The sequence below is a fragment of the Gigantopelta aegis genome, chromosome 3 (assembly GCF_016097555.1).
Source record: "Gigantopelta aegis isolate Gae_Host chromosome 3, Gae_host_genome, whole genome shotgun sequence".
Taxonomy (NCBI): domain Eukaryota; kingdom Metazoa; phylum Mollusca; class Gastropoda; order Neomphalida; family Peltospiridae; genus Gigantopelta; species Gigantopelta aegis.
Window position 1 is genome coordinate 38,236,182 of NC_054701.1, and position 13,273 is coordinate 38,249,454.

At 35.0% G+C, this 13,273-nt stretch overlaps 1 protein-coding gene across 7 annotated transcripts in view; it reads right to left on the bottom strand.

The window, feature by feature from the left end:
* Positions 1-13,273, bottom strand: part of LOC121368007 (RILP-like protein 1) — a 44,375-nt gene that overhangs the window by 22,230 nt on the left and 8,872 nt on the right. For all 7 annotated transcript variants that reach the window (XM_041492510.1, XM_041492513.1, XM_041492507.1 and 4 more), the window contains exon 2: positions 837-987. In XM_041492510.1, the coding sequence (XP_041348444.1) occupies positions 837-987 (151 nt within the window). The remainder of the gene's footprint in view (positions 1-836; positions 988-13,273) is intronic.

Here is a 13,273-nt window from a genome sequence, read left to right on the forward strand (position 1 = left end):
AATAAAAAAAACCCCAAAAAACAAAAAAACAAAACAAACCCTCCAAGCATTATGAAAAATATATAAGAATCACAAGCTAAATAGCAGATGAGATAAATATACATAAACAGCAGATGAGATCATTATACATACATCTGTCACTCAAAAAATTACCAACACTATGTTGGCAGTTTTAGCAGGTGAATTTCCATTTCACATGCTAGGTAAAAAACAATCAGGGGTGCAGAAAGTACTCGCCTGCTCGCCAAATGCGAGTAAACATTCCGACGGACGAGTTAAAAAATGCAACTATCAGTCTGACAAGCGATCTGTCTTTTATTTTGTTTGCCACGTGATGTTGATCACGTACCAAGTGTTCTTAATAATGTTTTGTCACTGAAAATACTGTCTATTATAATAGTATTAATAATATATTATTCTACAGACTGACGGCTTAGTAGAAATTCTGGCGGGCTAGTAAATTTTAGTTAGTTCTGGTCCGGCTGGCAAGTGAATCATTTTCAATTTCTGTACGCCTGAACAACTGACTGTGAGAGACTTCAGGGAACATTTTGTTTTCAAAATATTGATTAACAATATTTCTAGTCAATTAAAAATTTATTTGCAACAACTGTTTAAAGCTTTAAAATTCTGTAGCGATCTCTGAAACTTGCGTAGCGAATTCCAACGCGATACTTAACAAAATGTTCCCTGGACTTCCCTACCACCACCCTAGCCCACCTTAACTTGTAAAACAAAATTCCTCTTATGATTCAAATTGATGTGACATCACAAATTTGTTTTTCAAAAAATAAAAATCCTGTTATAAATGTAAGTTTCCCTGTGTGTGGACGTACGTTTGTGGACCTGGACGACCTCCTCGACGATGGCCTGCTTCGTGTCATGCAGGTGGTCGTTGAGCTTCTTGTTCGCATCCTGTAGCTTGCTGATGTCCCACAGCAAAGACTTCACCTCGCTCTGCCAGTTCTCCTCAATCTGCTCTAGCTCCTGGCACAAACAAACAGACTCCATTAGAAAGGAAGGAAATGTTTTATTTAACAACGCACTCAACACATTTTATTTACGGTTATGTGACATCAGACATATGGTGAAGGACCACACAGATATTGAGCGAGGAGACCTACTGTCGCCACTTCATGGGCTACTCTTTTTGATGAGCAGCAAGGGATCTTTTATATGCACCATCCCACAGACAGGATAGTACATACCACAGCCTTTGTTACACCAGTTGTGGAGCACTGGCTGGAATGAAAAATAGCCAAATGGGCCCACCGACGAGGATCGATCCTAGATCGATTGTGCATCAGGTGAGCGCTGTACCACTGAGCTACATCCTGTCCCCCTGGCTCCATTAGGCTAGTTAACACAGATAGCCCTGTGAAAACAAGTCTGCGGGGAGGGATTAAACGTCCACTAAACTTAGGTCACTATACCACTATTTGTCATGATGTTACTTGTTGTAGAAAATTAAATAGTCCAGTTTAGAAAATAAAGAAATTAAAAATTGATAAATCCCTTTTGAAATATCTCTTTGATGATTACAAGTAGGTTGACCTCTGCTATATATAAAGTTACTCGTTATATTTAGTACAACTAATAACAACTGTACAAGTGGTATAATTCCACTTGTACAACAACATTGAAAACTGAACATTTTCATGATTGATCTGTTGATTTTTTGTACGGAATATATTCTGGCATAGAAACTGTATTGAACTGCATGGAGTAATTAATAGTTGTGTGCAATAGTAGATTAGGGGAAGCAAATTAAGATCATATTAAAATATAAACTAAACAGAATAGGATAATTCCTTCCAATATAACGAAATGATCATAAAAATGCACAACAGCTAGATGAAATGGCGTCGCTTATTAAAATTATGTCATTTACCAAATGACGTCATTTACAAAAAATCACCTGATTCAAATAATAGTGAATGAATGTTTGCATTCTTACGCGACATAAGTATCAATGAAGTTTACACAAACAATACTACAGGCGTATTTAAAGCTAAACAAAATAAATTCAGTTATGTATTGTTAAAGTATGCATATAAATTTAATTATAAGATTTGACCGCAATTATTTTTTGGTTCATGCAAGTATGAACCGAAAAAACGTGCACACTTTTGTATGACCCGCTACATATACTGAACAAAAAAAGAAACTTCCGATTTGTACATATAGTATTTGTTGTGTTAAAGAATTCATTGTGTAATGAAATTATATAGGTAGTATTAGCCGTGAGCTGTATTATCAGGATTCATGAATTTTATAGATTATTTTTGCACTGTTAATCGTCGACAACGTGAAATTCAATTTGCACGTGCATGCATGGTTCGACATGTCCCGTGTAGTATTCGGTCAATTTGTTTTACTTGTCTTACTGACATTGTTGTCAAGTGAATGAAAACGCTTCAAAATTTGTAAAAAAGTTAACATTGTAGCATTTTTAATACGCCAAGAATACCCAATAATTTACGCGAACGGGCGATTGGCATGCTTGATGCTGGCATGTCGACAGAAGACGTTGCAAGGCATGTTGGGAGTTCTAGTCGAGCGAAACGAAATCTTCGCGTAAGATTTCGAACGACAGGAAACACCAACGACTTTCCACGTCGTAGACGTCCGCATTCCTCTGTTCCATAACGCCAACATCTCGATTTTTCAGCATGATAATGCCATCTCTCATACAGCTTCAGACACTAAATTTTCTTAGGACAAATAACATTGATTTCATTGATGACTGGCCCGCTAAAAGTCCTGATCTCAACCCCATCGAGCATGTCTGGGATAGTCTGGACAGACGATTGAGGCGTCGTCCCAACCCACCCGCTAACGTCAACGAACTTCGTCAAGCGCTCATTCAGGAATGGAACAATATTCCACAGGCAGAAATCAACACTTTAGTCAATTCTATGCGCCTGCGATGCACTGCAGTGGTCAATTCAAGAGGTGGTCATACCCGTTATTAAGTGGGTTTTTTTTTTAAACCCCTACCACACTTGGTCAAAATTTCTCCCAGTTTCTGTTAACCTATGGCCATGATTTTTGCATGCCATGCGGTCTTGACCACGCGTTGTAACACGCGGACGTCGTTGGTGCTTCCTGTCGTTCGAAATCTTACGCGAAATCTTACGCGAAGATTTCGTATCGCTCGGCTAGAACTCCCAGCATGCCTTGCAATGTCTTCTGTCGACATGCCAGCATCAAGCATGCCAGTCGCCCGTTCGCGTAAATTATTGGGTATTCTTGGCATACTAAAAATGCTACAAAGTAAAAAACTTTATTTTTTTTTACAAATTTTGACGCGTTTTCGTTTACTTGACAACAATGTCAGTAAGACAAGTAAAACAAATTGACCGAATACTACACGGGACATGTCGAACCATGCATGCACGTGCAAATTGAATTTCACGTTGTCGACGATTAACAGTGCAAAAATAATCGATAAAATTCATGAATCCTAATAATACAGCTCAAGTCTAATGCTACCTATATAATTTCATTACACAATGAATTCTTTAACACAACAAATACTATATGTACAAATCGGAAGTTTCTTTTTTTGTTCAGTATATATATATATATATATATATATACATACACACACACACATATACTGGTTGTACTCAAAAACATTGTACTTTGGTTGAACTTGAAGTCTATTTTTTCATGTTTAGAATTTTCATGTTTAGAATATGCATGTCTGTATATTCTGTGAGTTCTCGGTTGTCTTAGTGTCTTCAGAAGATAAATGCAGCATACTAATGTCACCATTTGGTGCACACCAGAAGTTTGATGATCATACCAAGTTTTTCAAGTGTCTTTTAGAAATACATGTGTAACAATTCCGAACCCTTCAAAATGATCATGAACATAAGCATTAAATTTTATTCGTATCCACAAATCGTCACGTGAGAGCCAGAAGGATGTAACTGCATCAAAAATCATTTTTAAAAAAGCCAAGATAATGAAGGAAAACTGTTTTTCTTGATCAGTAGTTAAGATGTCGAATTTGTTTTAATGACAATGAAAGCTGAACATATTTACGATTTCTTTGTATATTTGCGGTATTTATAGCATATTAGGTGTCTTATTTATTTGCTCAAATAGTTATAGTTGCGACAATTATTCATGATTAAATTAAATGCATCATTTACGACCAACAGTATATCAAGTACATTTAAATATTTATTCTGTAAGAACCATCACTTCTAAAACATTTCAGTTTTGCAAATCACATATTTATTTTTAAAAAGGAGAAAGCTTGTAAATAGAAAATATTTAGAAGCAAACATTCAAAAAGGAATACAAGTAGAAGTATGTATTATTAAAATCACCGCTTAAACAAAATATTACGTGAAAAAAGTTATTTTACTTTTGTTAATAAAATCAACAATTGAACAAAATAATAATGTGAAAAAAACTACTCTGATTCGTGAAATACTTGTTTTCTTTGATCCACCCCTGATTTTGTTTGACCTTATCTGGTGCAGGGTTTCTGCCAGAAGGTAAAAATGGATATGGTACCATACCCAAATATTTTTGCAGTTAACTTTTTGACAAAATTAATTACTCTTATCATTACTGTATGATTTTCTTAATCCTAACCCTAAACTTAACCCATTTTCTTTCTGAGGTTGGACTCCCCCCCCCCCCCCCTCCATATCTCTGTTGGCTGTGGTTGCCTTCAATTCTATAGAGCCATACCCAAAAATTTCTATCTGGCAGAAACACTGTGGTGGTAGTGTTCCATGTTCGTTGTTTGATGATGGTGCATCAGAATCAGATGACATGTCCATACAAAACCTCTTTTTCTAGGCAAGTATTCGTTCCTGATGAGTCATCAGAAAAGCTGATGTCATGTAGTATGCAATGTTCTTTCCGTGTTCTTTGCACCATGGGAGTCCTGGGTCTGCTGCCTCAGGATGTACTTCACTAGTTTCAACAATACCTGGTTATCAGCTAGTGCAACAGACAAACCAGAATAGTTAAGCAAACTGAAACTGGTATCCTTTAATGAAGAAACTATGTTTAGCAGCTTATTGGTTTGGGATACACCGGGTTCAAGTGAAGCTCATTCAAAGGAGCTTCTGCTGTGCGTTGGGTGCACACTCCTGATTTTGTTGTGTATTTGGTGATCTCTCCAATTTCTGTTGTGTGTCCAGTGATCTCTCCAGGTTATAATATGTATTCAGTGATCTCTTCAGATTCTCTTGTGTGTCCAGTGATCTCTCCAGGTTCTATTGTGTGTTTAGTGATCTCTCCAGGTTCTGTTGTGTGTCCAGTGATCTTTCCAGGTTCTGTTCTGTGTTGGGTGTACTCTCAGGGTTCTGTTGTGTCCAGTGATCTTTCCACATTCTGTTGTGTGTTGGGTGTACTCTCTGGGTTCTGTTGTGTGTTCCATGCACACTCCTGGTTTTATTGTGTATTTGGTGATCTCTCTGGGTTCTGTTGTGTGTCCAGTGATCTCTCCAGGTTATATTGTGTGTTCAGTGATCTCTCCAGGTTCCGTTGTGTGTCCGGTGATCTCTCCAAGTTCTATTGTGTGTTCAGTGATCTCTCCAGGTTCTGTAGTACGTCCAGTGATCTCTCCAGGTTATGATGTGTTCAGTGATCTATCCAGGTTCTGTTGTGTGTTCAGTGATCTTGCCAGGTTCTATTGTGTGTTTGGTGATCTCTCCAGGTTCTGTTTGAGTCCAGTGATCTTTCCAGGTTCTGTTGTGTGTTCAATGATCTCTCCAGGTTCTATTGTGTTCTGTGATCCCTTCAGGTTCTACTGTGTTCAGAGATCTCTCCAGGTTATGTATGATGTGTGTTCAGTGATATCTACAGACTATGTTATGTGCAGTGTTCTTTCCGTATTTTGTTGAGTGTTAACTGATCAATCCTCCGGCTTCTGTTGTGTGTGCTAAATTATTTTCTGTGTCTATTATGAGTGATATGTCATGTTCAAGTTGTCTTGTCTGTGCTACGGCATGATCATGGTATGTTGTATGTGTGTTCGGTCATGTTCTTCTTCAGGTTCTGTTGTGTGTGCCACGTTATGTTCAGGTTTTGTTGCGAGTTCTCTATTATGTTCAGGTTCTGTTGTGAGTGCTATGTCATGTTCACGTTCTGTCACAAGTGACTGGATAAAGGCCATGGTATGTACTGTCCTGTCTGTGGGGAAGTGCATATAAAAGATACCTTGCTGCATTAGGAAAAATGTAGCGGGTTTCCTCTGATGACTATGAGTCATAATTACCAATGTTACCAATAGCCGATGATTAATTAATCAATGTGCTCTAGTGGTGTTGTTAAACAAAACAAACAAATAAACTGATTTAACGTGTCCATAGTCCATATACCACTAGGATTTCGAACACGCCTATCCTGAGTCCGGCCTCCGATAGGATCGGAGGTCTGACTCAGGACAGAGATATTCTGTTGCAAATATTTATTAACTGTAACATTAATCAAAGATCATAGATCTTGCTATCGTTTATGTTGAGGCCACATTCACTTTATTCGCCTTTTAACCGTACATCTGATTACACTGTCTTTTGTCACTGGACTTTGTCCTGGATAACTTACAATGATGTTTGTATGTGTAATATTGTTAATCCATAATGCTTACATTAGGGCAATCCTGTAGATCTTCAAAGGCATTTGAAAGGCAGAACTTGATCATCGTAACATATAATTAAATACATGTACATCCAAAATCAGTGTGATTATGCTTGCACTTTGGTCGTATATGCCACATACAACATTATTATGAATTAAAATTGTATCTACAGATACAAATTACATCTTGAAAACTTTACTTCAATTAAAAACATTTCAAAATTGATATTTGTTTTTCAAGAAAATTCACAAAAACATGTTTATTATTATAATTATGGTGCACATAAAATAGCAAACCATACAAACATTAATGTTACTGCAATTTCTATTTATATATACAGACAACATTCTTGTCTGTTGCCAAATGGTTCGTTGCATGCAGTACCAAATGTTTTTCTTAAACAAACTGGGCTCTCACAACGACAAAAGTCATATTATTTTTAGGATTCAAGCACATAAAAATATTGACATAATGTATGCTCTATTGTACTTCGCATTTATAATTTCTATCACAGACCGATAACAAAGAATACATGTGTGTTGTATTTGGCACATACGACCTATGTCAGACATAATTATATAAGGAACTGTATTTAAAAATGGTATATCTACCACACATGACCAGTCGTGTTCACATAATGGACAGCAAGCAAATCGGAGGACAGTCGTATGTGTCAATTATGTCTATTTTCATGCAAATTTGTATTTGTGATTCACTTATGACCATTTAAATCCTTCTGTATAAGCGATGCAACTAGGGACACAGCTATGATTTTTTGTGACAATATGTAATCAGGGATGGCGATTCCGAATATGTGCAAAAAAGACATTTTAGGTTATATCTGCCACTTACGACCTTTTAGCTCTCATGCGACGAAATGTAGATAAAATTATAATATTTTGGATTGTTGAGTGCTGTGTGAATTTACCTAGAAATAAATATTACAGTACTAGATAGGAACAAATTCTAGTTCAAGCAAGGTACAAATAATCTTTTTGATAAAAATAACATACACTATTATTAAAAGACAAATATATATTAAAACTGCAATATTCCAAATCACTAAATACATGTATGAAGAAAATCTTATTCCTGCCAATTTTTCTCCATTTGTTTTATATTGGTGGTTTCACCATCATAAATTCAGTTTTAGTTTCTTTCTCTATGTATCCTCGAGTAACCGTGAACCGGCCTATTAACTGGAAATGGATTCATGCACATGCGCATTGTAATGTACGATCGATTTGATGAAATAATGTTTTACCTTGTTCACTTTATTGTCAAAATCAACCAACAAATGTTAATATCCATGCCATTTTCTGTTGTGAAGAGATTAAATGCATGTCGTAGTCTAATGTCAACATTATTCAGCTACTCCCGTAAACCGGGCTATTGTTTTTAAGAGCGACATGCGTCACCAAAATTCTTTTGACACCGACATTGGTGTAAAACTTTTGTTTAATATTACACACCATTTAATATAATGTGCACAGTGTAAAATGGCAGTCGTGTAATCATTTCCCGATGTATAAAAATATTTTGAATATCTACTTGTCTTTTCCTCATTTGTGCACTTTGTTTTTGGGAAGGTTTTCTTAATTCAACAAAAGTATTTTGATTTCAGGATTCAATCATATGCAGATTCCTTAAAAACAAGTCAAAACGTAAATAGACCGGTTTATGGGGTAGCCCGGTTTCATGGTTTTTCATGATACATAGGTTCTGGCATGGAACATGGAAAATGGATATATATATATAAATTTTATGGGTGCCAATAGTAATGTTCATGAATCCCAGTTTACACTAAAAATAACTCTCCTTGAACTAGAGTCAGGGGAGTGATGTGGAGCTAGAGCTAAAGCTTCCCTTAAACATTGATGTCTGTTATATTACTGATGAACAGAATTCATTTTTATTACATACCTATTCAATCTTACTATAGTGACAAAGACATTTTGAAACCGTGTGATAAATTTATTTTGTATCACACATATATGCAATATCGAACAGAACTTTTAAATGGGGAATTCCCTTTTCCTTTTTACTGCAGTTAGCGCCTTTTATTTACTGACATCATATATGATTTACAAATGACGTCACATCGTATTTGAAACATTACACAAGGCTGCCGCAGAGTATGATTCTTAATGTAATTGAATTCATGAAAGAAGTTTTGATCATAAATTTAACAAAGTGTTGGTATGATGTTAAATTAAAAACTGTTTTTGTAAAACATAAAAGAAGGTATGTAATAAATACAGAACTTCACATACGTTGTTTTCGCTTCCTTTTTATTGCACTCGTTTATTTTGTGAAAGAACATACCACTCGACCGCTACAGGTAGTACTAAACCAAATAACTTCCAGCTGGGTCAAAGTTCGAGGTGCACCCAACTTTTGATAGAGAAGTGAACACCACAAGTCCTGTGATTGGTTATAAATGTGAGTGTGTTGGTTGTAAAAAAAATTAGTTTCATCTGGGCTAAAAATGTATGCAATTTTATTTCATCTAGTACCACTGTGTCAAGTAGCCTTGTGCTTGGAACATGTATGGGGTACCTGTGAAAAAAAGTACTCAAATTTTGTGCGGAACTAGGGTAGTCATAGACGCTACCCGTTATCTCAGAAATGAGCAGCTTGACACCCACTTTTTAGTGATTCGCTTTAAGGGTGAGGGGTGGTAGTATTTATATCCGTGGCGTTTATGTCGATTGATACGTTGCAGTTTTAGCCACATATGTTACTATTGTCGTCTATGGGATTTGATTTGGTAGTATACACCCTACACTACGTTGTCGAGTGGTATATATTCTTGTGCAAAATAAACGTGAAATAAACAGGAAGCGAAAACAACAAATGTGAAGTTCTGTATTTTTATTTATCACAAAATGTATTTCTTGATATTAAGAATCAACCATCATCTATAACACCTGCACCTTTGTTGATTAATAGTGCACATTAGTGTAAAAATACCACACAATCTGTTTCATGTCGGCAGTAAAATAATTTATGAGAATTTACCATGATGACATCTGTACATAATTACTCGTCAGCTGTGAGGCATGAGCAGTATATGTGTGTTAGTGTGTGTAAAAATGCTGATGTAAGCATACCAGAACTGAACAGAGAGTTTTAGAAAATAAAACTACATGTACTCACCAGTGTAATAACAGTGTTCGAAATAAGCATTTGACCATTTGTCCTGACAAGTAAAAATCTGCTCGGACAAACAAAATATACCTTGGTGGTTGTTCAGTGGACAAGTGAAAATGTTCAATGAAGTTTCATTTTGAGCAATGAAAAACATCGTCCTTGTACTCGAATAAAACAAACTATTTATTTGGACATGTGAAAATATTGCTGGACGAGTAGATTTCTAGATGTAATTGTCCAGTGGACTAGTGAAAATTATGCTTATTTCTATCACTGTAATAATATTATGCTAACTAAAAATATTATCTTTACTTTAGTAAAGAAGTCCAGTTGGTCACAAGAACAAAAAAACAAAACACAAAACAAACATGAGGCAAATAATTTCTTATCTTTAATGTTTCAGTTACCCAACTTTAGTAATGTTAATGAATCCCAGTTTACACTAATGTTGAATAACATGGGATGCGGGATATTGTTAATTAATTAATTAATTAATTAATTAAATGCATCTTGTTTTCAGAAACTTAAATCTGTTTGCTACTTAGGAAAATGTAGTGGATTTCCTACCTAAGGTCGAAAAAATTAAATTACTTGTTTCCTATTACATGCTGGAAAAATATAGGGTAGGTAGGTAGGAAAAACATTTTATTTTGGAAAATAATTTTATTTATGGATATTAAATAAAGGTGTTGACTACCGGTATCCAAAATATCCTCTGCATGTAAAGAAATGCATTATGCAAACCAACAATACCATTCATCACAGTGTTTTTCCTAGAAATGAAGTAAGGCATGGTAAAGTGACGTTTTGGGGGCATATTTTATGTGCAGTTTTAAATATAAGAGCTTTTTTTTTTTTCCATTATACAATTTTCAAAAGGACAAAAACCGTATGGCCATTTTCTTTTCTTTATCTATTTCATAACTTAATTAAAAAAAGGAAAGTTCCCAATGACCACTTACAAAAAATAACGAAACGCATCGAGATCTTACTGACATATTTAATCATTTGATTTGGCAGTAAACTCCATCAGTATCGGTAAACATTCCCTCCCCTAGTTTATCGGAAGGTCACTAAATTTCTACAAGGCCAGTTTGTAGCTGGAGTAAATCATTAAATATAGTTATTATTATTATTATTATTAATCGGAACACCTCGCTACGCTAGATGTAGAGTAAATCGGAAAAGATCGCATATATTCGTGAAAACAATTTTCTGACTCTTCGCCCGATATTTCACGAAAGTTACTGAACTTCAATTTGAAGGGAAGTAACCCCATCAATCAATTGTTAGAAGAAAACATTTCGTGGCTAACGGGTCGCCAATAAAACTAAATTTGCGACAGTGAAACCACCGATATACGTCCGCAAATTGGAAAACACAGTAGGGTTATCCCCTAAATGACACCAAATTAGTGCTTGTGATAGTTTTGGAATGTTTTCGTAGAAATCGTTGTTATATTAAAAAAAAAAAATTGGATATACAAAAAAAGTTTTAGGGTCGGCAGGTTCAAATTAGGGTCAGTCGGGTAACCGGAAACAAACAATATTTTATGATACGCCTAAGACTAAATGTCTGAATTACCAAATGTTTGACCTCCAATAGCTTAATAAGTCACTGTGCTCTAGTGGTGTCATTAAACAAAACAAACTAACTTTTTTAACTTTATAGAAGATCCCTTGCTACTAATGGAAAAATGTAGTGGGTTTCCTCTCCAAGACTAAGTGTCAGAATTATCAAATGTTTGACATCCAATAGCCAATGATTAATACATCAATATGCTCTAGTGGTGTCATTAAACAAAACAAACATTATATTTTTTAACTTTATAAAAGATCTGTGCTACTAATTGAAAAATGTAGCGGGTTTCCTCTCAAAGACACTATGTCAGAATTACCACATGTATGATGTACCAGGGAACATTTTATTTTAAAATTTTGATTAGTGACATTTCTAGTCAATTAAAAATTGATTAGCAGCTACTGTTTAGTGTTTTAATATTGTGTAGTGATCTCTGAAACTCGTGTAGTGAATCGTGATACGTTCACTGTTGTACATGTATTAAATAAATCATTGCCTGAAGGCAAGTTGTTCTCCATTCGTGAGTCTTACAAATGTGACACATTACTATGATTAATATCTGCACTTTTATGTGGCATTATTTCGGTCTCTCTATCACTCTCAATATCTCACTTAGCTAATCAAAGTCAATAGAAGAGACTCTTGTTTGTGCCATACAAGTCTTTTTCTCATGAGTTTTTGGTGGGCAATCAGTAATGCTATTTACACAACATTTGGTTATTCAATCAATAAAACATGCATGATTTCAGCCATCAAACTTTAACATATTGTCAGCAATTAGTCTATTGAGCCAAAGTTGGGAGGGTTTTCTTATTAATTTTCTTCAGCATTGCTTCTGTTTTATATGGAAATTCCGAATACTAATACTACTCTTGGCTTGTAAAGATGCAGGGTTTTTTCCCCCTTATCTATACCAAATATGACAAAATAAAATTAAATAACCAAAACAGAATACATATTTATTATGCAAACCAGGATCCTGCTTGTACAGGTGCAGTGTATAAACTTGTTTATGATTATACATGTATTAACCAATAATTAGTTTAGTATCCTCTTTGTCTGTGCCATGCTTGTACAAATATTGCAGGTTTTGCACCCAGTTCCAAATGTGGAATGTTTATATGCAATAAAGTTTATCATATCTTATCTTATGGTTGTCAAATTTTCTTTTTATGTTTAAGTTCTGATTATAAATTTATATATTAAAAAAAAAAAGTCAAATTCAATTTAAGTTCTCATTTGACTACATGGCAAATAGCAGTTTAAATGCTGTTCAATATAGCATTTTAAACTTCCCTATAGATTACAACACATTAATCCACCACCAAATTAATAAGATATATATTCTTCCCATGGAATCCATAGAGATTTTGTTTGCTTTTTATTTGTGATAATTTCATTAATTTACTACTACAATATTTAGTCACACATATTTACTTCAAGATATTTCCCATGCCCCAACCACCTAATTGGCTAACACTGATATTACAAAAAGCACATTTTGCCCCAAGTCTGAAATCAATACTTGATGAAATTCTCCATGGTTGTTAAGCAGAGTCAAATCCTCTATGGACTGTCCTGAATAACAGTCATTGGACGTCAAATCAATGGCTGCCCATTAATCTCATTCAACACATGAGACCCAATATGAATACCAAAACAAAGTTCCTAATTTTATTACTACAGCTATTAATGCCAAATGAAGAATGAAAATTATACACACATATCCAAATGAGTCAGTATATGTAACATATGTTTCTTACTACTCGTACTGCATGCATATATATGTAAATATTATTGTAGTGAACCTAAGAAGCGACACATCAATTGTTTAAAAAGGGGCAGGACATAGCCCAATGATAAAGCGCTCGCTTGATGAGCAGTCGGTCTATGACTGAAAGAAAGAAATATTTTATTTAATGACGC